Source organism: Rhinopithecus bieti, unplaced genomic scaffold (assembly GCF_001698545.2).
Source record: "Rhinopithecus bieti isolate Rb0 unplaced genomic scaffold, ASM169854v2 scaffold_19617, whole genome shotgun sequence".
In the NCBI taxonomy this organism is placed as follows: Eukaryota; Metazoa; Chordata; class Mammalia; order Primates; family Cercopithecidae; genus Rhinopithecus; species Rhinopithecus bieti.
The window spans coordinates 1,301,602-1,315,443 of record NW_016809622.1 but is presented as its reverse complement, the minus strand read 5'-3'; the positions used below and the strand labels follow the sequence as shown (position 1 = coordinate 1,315,443).

General features: G+C 36.7%; 1 protein-coding gene across 4 annotated transcripts in view; it reads left to right on the top strand.

Moving 5' to 3' along the window:
• Positions 1-13,842, top strand: part of BBS9 (Bardet-Biedl syndrome 9) — a 506,926-nt gene that overhangs the window by 274,878 nt on the left and 218,206 nt on the right. For all 4 annotated transcript variants that reach the window (XM_017889840.1, XM_017889842.1, XM_017889841.1 and 1 more), the window contains one exon: positions 10,635-10,807. In XM_017889840.1, coding sequence (XP_017745329.1) covers positions 10,635-10,807 — 173 coding nt within the window. The remainder of the gene's footprint in view (positions 1-10,634; positions 10,808-13,842) is intronic.

Here is a 13,842-nt window from a genome sequence, read left to right as displayed (position 1 = left end):
TTTTTTTTTTTTTTTTTAGTCTAAAGGTTTGTTCGATTTTGTTTATCTTTTCAAAAAAACCAGCTCTTTGTTTTGTTGATCTCATGTGTTGTTTTGATGCTTAGCACGATGAATGAGAAAGCACATACTGTCTTTCTCTCTCCTCAGGCAAATCATTGTGAAATTTTAGAGCGCTAAGGAGCATATTCTTAAAGATTAGAAAGAAAAAAAACAAGTTACTCAAGGGATATGAATCAAGATGGCATTTAGTTTTTCATCAAAATTATTGGATGATAGATGACAATGCAGAAGTTTTCTCCAAGATTTCAACTGAGAATGCTGTGTCTTGCTAAGTTGAAAATCTGCAAAGAATGCTGAATAGACACATACTCTCAGTGTCACAAAGTAGGGTTAACCAATTGCAAATACAGGCCAAGCATCCCAAATCTAATAATTCAAAATCCAAAGTGCTCAACAAGTTTGGAAGTTTGGAGCATTTTGGATTTTGGATTTTTGGATTTGGAATGCCTAACTGCTAAAGTATATAATACACATATCCCAAAATCTGAAAAAATCTGAAATCCAAAACACTTCTGGTCCTGAGCATTTTGAATAAAGTAAACCTAATGTGTATCAAATTAGTATAGCCTCAGGTAGGTGTTTGAAAAATGGAAAAGATAACTAATACATTGGATGTTTCAATATCCTGAAAGATTTTTAACATGCTAGAGTGATTGAATTGAATAAAGTCAAGTTTAAAAGTCCTTTTTTTTGGTGTTCATTTTGATTATTTCGCTTTCAGGTATAATAGAAGGATTGCAGTCACATATGTGAAAAATTGTTGGGCCTTGAAATAGGATTTCTTTTGCATCTTCCAAAAGAAAGCATATGTTATCTTGAACTGTGTCATACAAAATACCTGGAGAAAAAGGAAATGGGAGTATTATTTTACTTCATCTTGGTAGACAATACATTTATTCCTTTTTCGTTCAGCAGACATGTTAGCTATAAACACTGTTGTGGCTCTTGTGGAGCTCCTACACTAATGGGAGAGACAAACAGGTAAAGAGAACCAATAATAGAATGCTTGATGTGCTTATAGAAGCATGTTTTTTAGTGCTGTTGTATCCCAAAGGGTTGAAACTCCATAGAAATTTTATTTGTAGAGGGTCTTAAGGAATGAGTAGGAGATTATCAGATGGAGGTCATTCTAGGAAGAGGGGAAAGTATATCCTGATGCTTGATAAAGCATGAAGTTTCAAAGGATCAGTGAATTTTCTTGTGTGCTGAAAGTTCATGTGGTAGGGGCTCTGTGACAGTCCTTTAATGAGGTCAGGAAACGTAGGGACAAGTATAATGACCAAATCTAAGGTCAACTGATGCCCACCTCATGCCCCTGTGAATAGTTTAACTTATACAGTGATTCATCAATATAATATTACTGTTAATATTTATTTTAAAAATTCTTAGCAATATTATTAAATGACAATGAGAATATTATATAAATCTAGCTTGGAAAAAGCCTGTTGAAAAGTAAGTGTTAAGAAACCATCCTTAGTTTCTAATATTGAAGAGGCTGTATATTTAAAATATTAAACCTACTGAAAGTCAGCGCGGTGGCTCACACCTGTAATCCCAGGACTTTGGGAGGCCGAGGTGGGTGTGGGTAGATCACCTGAGGTCGGGAGTTAGAAACCAGCCTGACCAACATCGAGAAACCTTGCCTCTACTAAAAATACAAAATTAGCCAGGCATGGTGATACATGCCTGTAATGCCAGCTACTCGGGAGGCTGAGGCAGGAGAATCACTTGAACTTGGGAGGCGGAGTTTGCAGTGAGCTGAGATCACGCCATTGCACTCCAGCCTGGGCAACAACAGTGAGACTCTGTCTCAAAAAAAAAAAAAAGAAAGAAAGAAAAAAAAAAACCTACTGAAATAGTTTGTTTCCTCAACATTTTGGTTTAAAAAGCATTCATCTGCTTTTCTGTCTCACGTTTCAAAATTTCCAAATAGCATGAATCGTATAGTTCACTGTTTATGATATGAATACAAACATTATATTGATGAACTTGAGATGTTCTGACATAAAGACTGATGTGATGCATTTTTGTATCTTCCTTAATTAAATATATTATTTTCTCCATTTATAATAGAGTGTTATGGAAATTGTCTAGGCTCTGATCATCTAAATTTGTTTTATTTGGAAACTGAAGTGGTTATTTCCACTGAACTGCTATTGCAAGATACAAAAGAAAAGAGATAAACAAATTGAATGTTCATTTTGACAGCTATTTTGATTACTAATATTTTAAGGGCTCATTTTAAAGTACAGGTTCTTTTATGTTATATTGTAAATCGAAAAATTCATTTCTCCATCCATGAAATATATACTCTGGAAAGTCTCCAGGGGTAGTATTAACCATCTTGGAGTACTAACACTGAGAAAATGTTTAGTAATCAAAATAATACTTTATAAATCTTGGACTCATTGATTCTTTGGATTTATGGTAATCTAACAAAAGTAAAAAATGTCGTTGTGTTTATAAATTCCAAGACTAATTGCAATTTTTTCTTTCTTTCTTTCTTTCTTTTTTGGAGACAGAGTCTTACTCTGTCACCAGGCTGGAGTACAGTCACGATCTTGGCTCAGTGCCGCCTCTGCCTCCCAGTTCAACTGATTCTCGTGCCTCAGCCTCCTGAGTAGCTGGGACTTACAGGTGTGCGCCACTATGCCCAGCTAATTTTTTGTATTTTAGTAAAGATGGGATTTCACCATGTTGCCCAGGCTGGTCTTGAACTCCTGAGCTCGGGCAATCTGCCTTTCTCAGCCTCCCAAAGTGCTGGGATGACAGGTGTGAGTCATTGCACTCATCCTAATGGTGAATTTTTTATTCCAGAAAATTGTTTTTTGTTTTCTTTTGTATATGTTGATGAAAAAATAAGAAAGAAACAGAAACTAAAATTTTAAGTTACTGAAAATATAATACCTTTTTAAATGTTTATTACGAGTTTTACATTAAAAAAAACTTTTAGGTTCAGTGGTACATGTGTAGGTTTGTTGTATAAGTAAACTTGTGTAATGAGGGTTTGCTGTACAGATTATTTTTCTCATCCAGGTACTAAGCTTAGTACCTGATAATTATTTTTTCCCGATTCTCTCCTTCCTCCCACCCTCCACCCTGAGGTAGGCCCCGGTGTGTCTTGTTTTTCTCCTTGTGTCCATGTGTTCTCATCATTTAGCTCCTACTTATAAGTGAGGATCTGCAGTATTTGTTTTTTTTGTTGTTGTTATTGTTCCTGCATTAGTTTGCTAAGAATATTGGCCACCAGCTTCGTTCATGTTTCTGCAAAGGACATGATCATGTTCTTTATTATGGCTTCATAGTATTCTATGATGTATCCCTACCACATTTCCATTATCCAGTCTATTGTCAATGGACATTTAGGTTGATTCTTTGCTATTGTGAATAATGCTGCAGTAAACTTATGTGTGCATGTATCTTTATGGTAGAACGATTTATATTCCTTTTTGCGTATGCCCAGTGATGAGATTGCTGGGTCGAATGGCAGTTATGTTTTAGTTTTTTGAGGAATTGCCATACTGCTTTCCACAAGGGTTGAACTTAATGTATACCACCACTAGCAGTGTATAAGCATTCTTTCTTCTCTGCAATCTTGGTAGCCTTTGTTCTTTTTTGACTTATTTTTAATATTAACACTTCTGACTGGTATGACATGGTATCTCATTTTGGCTTTGATTTGCATTTCTCTAATGATTAGTGATATTGAGCATTATTTCATATGCTTGTTGGCCATATGTATGTCTTCTTTGAAAAGTGTCTGTTCATATCCTTTGCTCACTTTTTAATGGGGTTGTTTTTTTTTTTTTTTTTTTTCTGGTAAATTTGTTTAAGTTCCTTATAGATTCTGGATATTAAACTTTCCCCAGTGCATAGTTTACAAATGTTTTCTCTTATTTTGTAGGTCATCTGTATACTCTGTTGATAATTTCTTTTGCTGTGCAGAAGCTCTTTGTTTAATTAGATAGCATTTGTCAATATTTGCTTTTGTTGCAATTGCTTTTGGCGTCTTTGTCATGAAATCTTTACCAACTCCTATGCCCAGAATGGTATTTTCTAGGTTTTCTTCCAGGATTTTTATATATCTGGGTTTTACATTTAAGTCTTTAACCCATCTTGTGTTGATTTTTGTATGTGGTGTAAGGAAGGAGTCCAGTTTCAATCTTTTGCATATTGCGAGCCAGTTATTCCAGCACCATTTGTGTGTTTTTGTCAGCTTTGTTGAAGATTAGATGGTTGAAGGTGTTCAGCATTATTTCTGGGCTCTCTCTTCTGTTCTGTTGGTTGATGTGTCTGGTTTTGTACCAGTATGATGCTGTTTTGTTTACTGTAGCCCTGTAATATAGTCTGAAGTAGGGCAATGTGGTGCTTCCAATTTTGTTCATTTTGCCTAGGATTACCTTGGCTATTTGTTATCTTGTTTTGTTCTATGTGGATTTTAAAATAATTTTTTTCTAGCTCTGTGAAGAATGTCATTGGTAGTTTAATAGGAATAGTATTGAATCTGTAAACCACTTTGGGTAGTATGGCCATTTTGATGATATTTTCTTCCTGTCCCTGAGCACGGAATGTTTTTCCATTTGTTTGGGTCATCTCTATTTATCTGAGCAGTGCTTTTGTAGATTCTTATTGTAGAGCTCTTTCACCTCCCTTGTTAAGTATATTTCTAGATATTTTATTCTTTCTATGGTAATTATGAATGGGATTGTGTTCCTGATTCGGCTCTTGGCTTTATGTACAAAATCATTAGGAAAGTGAGGTGTAGACTCAAATTGATAGTTTAGATGCCAGCTCTAGCTTAAAATTCTTCTGAATGACTTTGGAAAAATTACATAACCATTAAAAAATTTATTAAATGGCCATGAAATAGAACTGTAATATTATATATGAATCCAAATGAAATAACCCCTAAAAAGCATGTAATAATTTCCTGATGCATTGTAAGTGCTAGGTAAATTTTGGCTACTGGTATTATTTTCATCCTTACTACCATTAGTACTATCACTGACATCGCCTTCTCAGTGTGGCCTTTCCCAACCATAGCATCTCAAGAAAGGCCACCCACTTGTCTTTATTACAGCACCTTTGTTTCTGCATCGTAGTATTTTCATAGGTTCTGTTTCATATGTTATTCACTTGTTTATTTTCTGCCCTTCTCACTAGAATGAGGACTAGGGTAATGTATGTGTTGTTCAGTAATGTCTCCCTAGCACTTATCACTCAGCAATATTTTTTGAATAAATGAATAGATGCAGTGTTACCTTGAGTCTTACTTAAACTATAAACAAGAATTGTCTTCCATTACCTCTCTTTTATAAAGAGAATTTCAACCCTTTGATTTGTCGCTTTCCTTTGAACCTACTGCATGTGATGTTTCTCTGTTACTTTATCTTTAGAGAGGGAAGTCTTTTCCCAATATGGGGGATTGAGATGGGTCTTTCGGAGAGCTCACAGGCCCCTGTCATGGTTATCCACATTTTTATAAAAGGAGAAGAGAAAAGCTTAGACTTGTTCACAGTTCATTTTGTTAGAGATTTGTTTTTTGTTTGTCAGGACAGTAGAAGGAAGGAGCTCCATAGACAGCTGAAGCAGGCACTTGACCTCGCTGGGGGAAGAGTTTGGGGCACTGCTGCCTTTCTTGGTTAGCCCACGGCATCCCCCATTTTCTTTTATGCAACACACATGCCCAGTGTAAGCTGTGAGTGAAGACTCAGCCTAGCAGTTTCACTGAGGTGTTGGAGGAGGTCCTAATTGGGTTTGTCTTTCCTCGTTAAGAACTCAGCTCTGGCCAGCTGAGCTTGGGCATACTATTGGTGTTCTGCTGAGAATCATGTCCTTTTTTTTTCCCCAGTGATAAATTCTGATCAATTTTCAGACTAACTTATGGTGGATAGGCTTGCCTGGACGTACCTGAACATGCTTTGTTTCCAGATGTTTTTGCAATACCTACATGGGTGATTTAACAGAAGCTGGTATAATGTCTTGTTATAGCGCAGCAAAAAAACTGCTTACTCCATTTCAGACATACTACGTTCCTCCTCTGTGTTCTATAAACACATTTCTGCCTCAGTGCCTTTGTCCTTACAGTTCATTTGTCTTGCAGTGCTCTTCTCATAGATTTCCCCATGGCTTTCTCCTTTACTTCATTCGGGTACGTTTAATTATATATGTGTGTTTTTACTTCTGGGGCCAGATGATATAGTTCTTTTAAACATGTCATAATAATCCTAGTTGTTTATGTTTATCTTTTTTAAGATTTGTAATACATTTTCATTGAAAATTTATAGTTGAATGGAATAAATTCCTCTCTACAGCTTTATTTTATTTCATATATAAGGAATTTTATTCTTATTCTTATATTTAGGCTAACCCCAAGGTTTTTCTATCTGCATGTGGAAGCTTATTCAGAATCCTTCTAGAAACTGAATGAATTGAATTTTCTTTGAAAATTAGCACTGTGAAATTTCTGTAACAATTTACAGCTATATTTGAAATGACAGTAAATTCTATGCTAAAGAAAACATTTTATTAAAGATACTTGTTTTGTATCTGCTATGTGAAAGTTACTTGATTAGCTAGGTGCTGTGTAGGTTCAAAGAAATGTATGATATCTCTGCCCTTTATTTTACAACAAATTGGGGAAAGTGATGAAAACTATAATGACAATAAGTAACATTTATTGAGTGCTTAATATGTCAAGCATTGTTTTAAGTGTTTTATTTAAAGGTACGTAGATGTGAAAGGAAATGAGCGTATTAAAGCAGAAGTCTCAAAATCTGGGAGTTGTAAAGGATCCTGTTCAACCTTACAAACCTGGTGGAAGCTCTTTAATGCTTTTGGCAGGTATTCATTCCTACAGGATCTCCATAGGAATTCACAAGATGGGCTCTGAGCTCCTGAAGGAGAAGCTGCACAAAGCCCACAAGGAGCTGCAGCTGAAGGACGAAGACTGTGAGCAACTGTTCCTAGTGCAGGAGCTCGGGGAGCTGATGGCCAGCCTGTTTGAGGAAGCCCACAAGATGGTGTGGGAAGCCAACATGCAGTAGGCAGTGTCAGAAACACAGCTGAATGAGGAGGCCTGGGGAAAGATAGGCATGCTGCAGGCAGAGATGACAGCGTGAAGACACTGGTCATCATGTCCACACCAGCCTCTCCCAACTGGAAGCTCCACCTGCACCTGCTGAGCCCCATTAAGGGTGGGCCCTGCAAGGCCCACTGCCAACCTAGGAGCACCAGCAGTGCCTTCTCTTTGACCTTGTGCCCCACTGTGAGACATGCCTTCCCCTTGGACAAGGAGGTGGATGTGACACTACTGGAAGAGTTCCAAGCCTGGAAGGAGTTACCTACCCTGGACAAGACCTTTTCCTTGCTGCAAAGGGTGTAGTGGGAGGACATGGGCGCCACCTGGACTTCACAGTGCAGAATCTCTTGCCACTGGTGTAGACCTCTGTGGGGGACAACGCACTCATCATCAAGACTGTGGCTCTGCAGAAGCTGCCTGTAGTGAGGGTAACTGTGGTCAGTTGTGGCAGTGCCAATATGTATGTCTTGAGCAATTTGGCCCATACCTGCCACCACCACCACATCTGGCTTTGTGACTTTGAGAGCCACTACCACATCTCACTGTCTTCTCAGGCCAGGACCACTGCAGTGTGCAACTTTTTCATCTACATCTGCTACAACCACAAGGCCTGGTACAACAGGATTTGAAGCCGGTGTTCTAGGAGATCACAAAGCTGTGAAAGAGATACAGCTGGCCAAACTCAGCTCCCCCTAGAAGCCTAGGATGTTACCTGGACCTAGATGTGAGCTGCCCGGGATGGACAGACACACATAAATATAAGGATCCTGGTACAGGATCTGAGACAGGTCTGTACCTCATGAAATGACCTTTCGTTCACACCAAGTTCTGCAACTCACAGGTGGACTTTCAAGAAAATACCAAAGACCAGGGAGTTCAGAGCCTGAAAAACACTTTCAATGGCAATTTTTCCTGAGGCAGCTGTGAGCATCTATCATTGTTGATATAGTTCTTATCATGAATTGTGCCCTTTGCATCTCTCTAGCTGTTGTCTAATTCTTCTGCTATGTGATAGGCCTTCCTATACTTGAAAATGGTAGTATATCTTCTTCGGGGGAAGTCCTGGCACCACTGTGGCATGGTTAGACCTAATGATTGGTCCTGAATCAGTGGTGGCAGAAGAGTGACGGCAGAAGCGGTGTTCAGTTTTCTGCTATTAGGCTCTCTTTCCAAGTCTCCTGGGAGCTCCTTGAGGGCAGAAGCTCTTCTTCCGTTATTCCTGATTTTATCCCCAGCATCTTGCACTGAGTTATGTAAATGAATGAAAGTAAATAAATACAGTCTAGAGTTAATATGTTGGATCTCAAGCTTAGTATGGATAAGACTAGGTTTATATGGTACTTTATCATCATTATTCTCCAGTCTACCTCTCTACCCCTGCCCCGCCACAACTGTGCTGTCTCTAAAGCATTAACACTTCAGTGTCATTTATTTTAAAAAGTAAATATTTGGTGGCATTTATTTTAAAAAGTGTTATCTTTGATTGAGGAAAACACCTAATCAGCATTATGGGCAGAACTCAGCATCCAGAATAAGACTAGGGTGAAGGGAGGGGTGGGGAAGCTTCAAGGGGAATGGGGTATGACTTCAGCAGCAAAGACCAGTGTGTTTGCATGGTTTGTGACAAGCATACCTAGTATATTTTATTCTTTATCATTGTAAAAGGGAATGACTAGGGATGATAGGAGATATATTATTGAATTCTGGATGGAGATGACAAATTGAAGTCCTAATAACCAATCTGAAGAAGTAATTGCATTTATGAAATTTACCACAGTACCATGGGAAACATAAAGAAATATTTTATATGTCTATGTATCATGCTACTCTAGCTAGATCTTAGATTCCCTAAGCAAGAAGATTCAGTTCATCTTTGTACTCCCAGTGTGTCTCTTTATGACATCTACATAATAGGTGGTCAATAAGTGGTGAATTAAATGAAATAGAGGACTTAGTCCTAGATCTCAAAAAAATGTATAATTCCTGACCCGGTGTGGTGCCTCATACATGTAATCCCAGCACTTTGGGAGGCTGAGGCGGGTGGACCACGAGGTCAGGAGTTCGAGACCAGCCTGACCAACATGGTGAAACCCCATCTCTACTAAAAATACAAAAATTAGTTGTATGTCATTGCGGGTACCTATAATCCCAGCTGCTCGGGAGGCTGAGGCATGAGAATCACTTGAACCGGGGAGCAGAGGTTGCAGTGAACCGAGATCATGCCACTGCACTCCAGCCTGGGCAACAGAGTGAGACCCTGTCTCAAAAAAAAAAAAAAGAAAAGAAAAAGAAAAAAAGAAAAAAATAATAATTCTTTTAAAGGGAGCAAATGTAATAATCTTGGAAGTTATATAAGAATGCCTGGTTTTATGTAGTTAAGTGCCTAGTGAACTGTAGACATAGTAAGTCTCTATATAAATTCAGGAAGACACAATCTTATGAGGCAGTTAAGGTTATTATCTAGTGTTCCGGTGCCTACTCTGTTACTAACTGGCTAGTAACACTGTTTCTCTCATAGGGCTGTTAGGGTTTAAATGAGAAAGTGAATGTAAAGTGCTTAAAATGTGGCTGGTGCAGATTGAACTCCCATGGATATCAGAGAAATCAAGATTTGAGTAGATGAGATTAAAGCCAGGTCCTGATGAAGAAGCAGGATTTAGGCAGAAGGAGATGAACTATTAATTCTAGCACTGGCGTTTAATTGCTTTTAATCTTTGGCAAGTCTCTGAAACTCTCTGTGCTTTATTTTCCTTTGTATAAAAAGGGGCTATTGTAGTCACCGTTCTTGGTACACAGTTTGTGCCCAACAAATAATAGCTGTTGTTATCATAGGTATTATTACCACCTCTCTTAGCATCATTGTCACTGTTGTTGTCATCATTTTCAGGGTAGAGCATGGCTAGAAATTGGTCATCTTGGAATAGTGGAGCTGAGGTCTCAGGGAATGAAGGGAAACAAGATTTATATTTAGAAAAGGTTCTGACTGCAAAATCTCTCTTCAAATTAAAGAACTGTTAGAAAAATAGAAAACTTTGATCATGATTACCATGAATTATGCTGATTCCAGTATCCAGGATATTGAATTTTATATAGAATACATTTTATTTTACTTTAGTATTTTGAAATGATACTAATGATAACAAATTGTATTCTTGCAATGGCTGTTTTCTTTTAAATACAGGCCTTTTAAAGGACTCAAATTTGGGTGTTTTTATTGTACTGAAACCTATTGTAAGATACATAACAAAAAGGACCATACTTTACAGTTTGCCTCTGTGACCACCTACCTTTGGAATTAGATTTGAAAGTGTTAAGTGGTTCATGCAGGGAGCAATGAAGCAGTGAAAGTATTTTTATAAAGCCAGTGGAATCATATCTTTGTTACAAAAATGAAATCTTTGAACTTTTAAAGTCAGGATTATTGATAATTCATGTAGCTTTATCCAGTAATTCTGTGTTACTAAGCATTTTTCTTTAATTTTTTTTCTCTCAGAACGATATCGCATTCAGAGTGAACAATTTGAAGATCTTTGGCTCATAACCAATGAGCTTATTCTTCGCCTTCAAGAATATTTTGAAAAACAGGGAGTCAAAGATTTTGCATGTTCTTTTTCTGGATCTATGCCCCTTCAAGAATATTTTGAGTTGATTGATCATCATTTTGAGGTGTGTATGATCATAACCCACATAATCTATAATCCTTAAATATATGAAAGAGAAATATATGCTATAGAAGAATTCTGTATACATGCCATTAGGCTATGTGCTTCTCGTTGTTTTTCTTATGTGAATGGTGGATTTTGTGAATCCATTCCTGCCCACTTGCCCAGTTTGTGATCAATTACAGACATTTACAGAGTGGCTGCCTGGAGCTAACCATGTCGTCTGGCCTTGGAACAGAGCTGATTTAATTCTCCCACATGGAGACTTAACCCTTGACCCCAATAACCCAGTGTTAAAACTATTTGAGCTTATCAGAGACCATTTGGCTAACTAATTCTAGCAGGCCATAAATGAGGTGTGATTATAAAGTAAAGTGATTTTTCTTTTTAATGTTTAACAAGCATACCAGAACTTCTGCATCTGAATGAGGGTTAACACTTAAAATATTCCCCCGTATCTGGCACAGTGGGTGCTTGGTAAATGCTGAATGATTCAATGTATGAATCAATGAGATCTAACAGTAACTTTGTGGCTCTGAATATTTTGCATTTCTTCTTTGGAAGTGCTTTCGGAGCCTGTGTTAGATTCTCTTGAGTATCTCAATGCTGACATGTCTTCATCTTCTGCAGACTGATTTGATGTTTGGGACTAGCCAAATACTTGTTTTGTGAGTGTATTTGACAGTAACAGTCATAGTTTTTTTTAAAAGTCCCATGTATTAAAGTCATCAGGCTCCACTTATATAGTCTATGAACAGACTCTATAGGCAATACAAAAGGGGAATTTTGAGAGAATTTTGAACATTATCCAAGTAAGCATTGGTTCTTAGGGGGACTACATTTCAGTTTAGGGGTGTGTGTGTGGGGCGGGGAGAGGGAGAGGGAGAGAGAGAGAGAGAGAGAGAGAGAGAGAGAGAGAGAGAGAGAGAATATTACCAGTCATATAATTTTTCAGTCAACCATTGAACATTCTAAGAGCATTGACTTTTCAGCTGTGAAGACTTCTTTAATGTAGTGTGAACATAAAAAGAAAATTTCAGGTGTATACAATTGAATTATGAATAATTATGTCATAATTCCTCATCTATGATGATAACCTGTGATGACAATATTTTCTAGGAATGCATGCCTTTGGTCAAATTGTAGCACCAAAATTGACATGGTCTATAAGAGTATTTTTAGGTATCATATGGAATGTGAATCTTTGCAGTTCTTTGGGATATATTTTAAGAAATTCTTGCTTCACTGTTGGAAACTGAAGTGTAGTGATTTGTGAAAGGGTCCACGGAAAGACTATACTAATTATATATTTGTAATATTTGAAATAGAGAATATTAGATATTACTGACTAATAAGTTTGACATATAATTTTCCCTTTATACCTTCTGGTTAGTAAGTAACTCCCTGGAGTTTGTACATCAGGGGTGTGTCTTTTCTGAGGAGGGACTTAGAGAATATGGTGAACAACAGGCACTTTCGTTTGTTACACACATAAATTAAGGGGGGCATGGTTATTCTTCCTTTGTTCTCTGTCTCCTTTCTCTGCTTTCAGCCATTAGTAAGATTTTAAACTTTGAATGCAGATGGGTTTTGGAATCCAAGTGTCCCTTGGAGTATAAGCTTCATGAAGGCAGACATTTTTGTCTGTATTATTCATTGCTTTAATTTCTAGTGCCTGGACCAGGGTTTGGCTCTGAGATCAATAAATATTTGTTCAGCATTGAAAATCTGACATGTGAAAACATTTCAATCACTGCTGCTTGGTTACACTTTCAAAGGAATGATAACCTGGTTGATAGTCTGAGTATTGGGAATATCTTTTTAATTTTTTGGTGTGTCAAGAATTTAGGAAATAAATTATAGCAGTAAATTATACAATTAGAAGAATGAATTATTGATAATTAGGTTAATGTTCTTTTAAAACTTTATTTAAAATATTTTATTACTTAATTTTGGTATTTTTTTGCTCAAGGGAATATTCTTTGATATAGTTAGCTACTGAGTGCTTCTAAAATTGAGATTAAAAAAAGTTAAAATTTCAAGTTACTTTTATTTCATATGTAATTGTAGAATGCATGCACTGAAAGGGTAAGGAATTTGGTTTGTTACTAGAAATGTAGTCTATGATATGTTTGACTTATGAGCATTTTGAATATGATATTTATTTCAGCTAGTTTATTACTATTTTGTAAAGTTGAATTAGTGATTCACGTGACCTGATCTTATGAAGTGTCCCTTTTACCCTGTGACTTTGACTAGCTTTCTTTTATTTTAACAATGTTAATTTAAATGAGATGGGTTACAGTGAAGAGAGTCATTTAGGATTCTAATTCCCCAGCCACTCAATCTTTTCTTTGGAGGCAGTGTTTGGTGTCCAGTTTCTTGTATATCTTTCTAGAAATATCCTATGCAGTCACAACTATGTTAATATATAGGTTTCTTCTTTTAAAATAAAAAATAATGGCAGCACATTATACATACTATTTTGTATCATTTTGCTTTGTTTCATTTATCATCTATGCACAGCATTGTGTATCAGCACCTAGTAGTCTTGCAGAATAGTCTTCCTTCTTTAACCAATTCCCCTATTGATGGGAATTTTGATTATTAATAATGTCTTACTGTGATAACAATAGATCAAACAATTTTGTAATGTATATCCTGATGTATACATTACTTTCTGTAAGTGTATCTCTAGTATACATTACTAGAATTAGGATTGTTCAGTCAAATGCTATATGTTTAAGAGCTATTTGTATTAACTTTCATGTAAAACTTTGGCCATTTTTCTGTTGGGTTGTTGCTGATTTCCTACTGATTTCTGTTGGGTTGTGGTCTTTTTCTCGTTGATTTGTAGATGCTTTCTAGATATGGGCATGACTTTGTCTCTGTAGTTATTGCTGTTACTTTTTGCAGTTTGCTGTTTGTCTTATTTTCTTTACAATTTTTCAAAATCATGTAGAATTATATGTTTCTGTTTTTTTAGTTAGTAATTTATCAGGGGTGTGTTTGTGTGTTTGTGTGTGGGTGTGGCTTTTA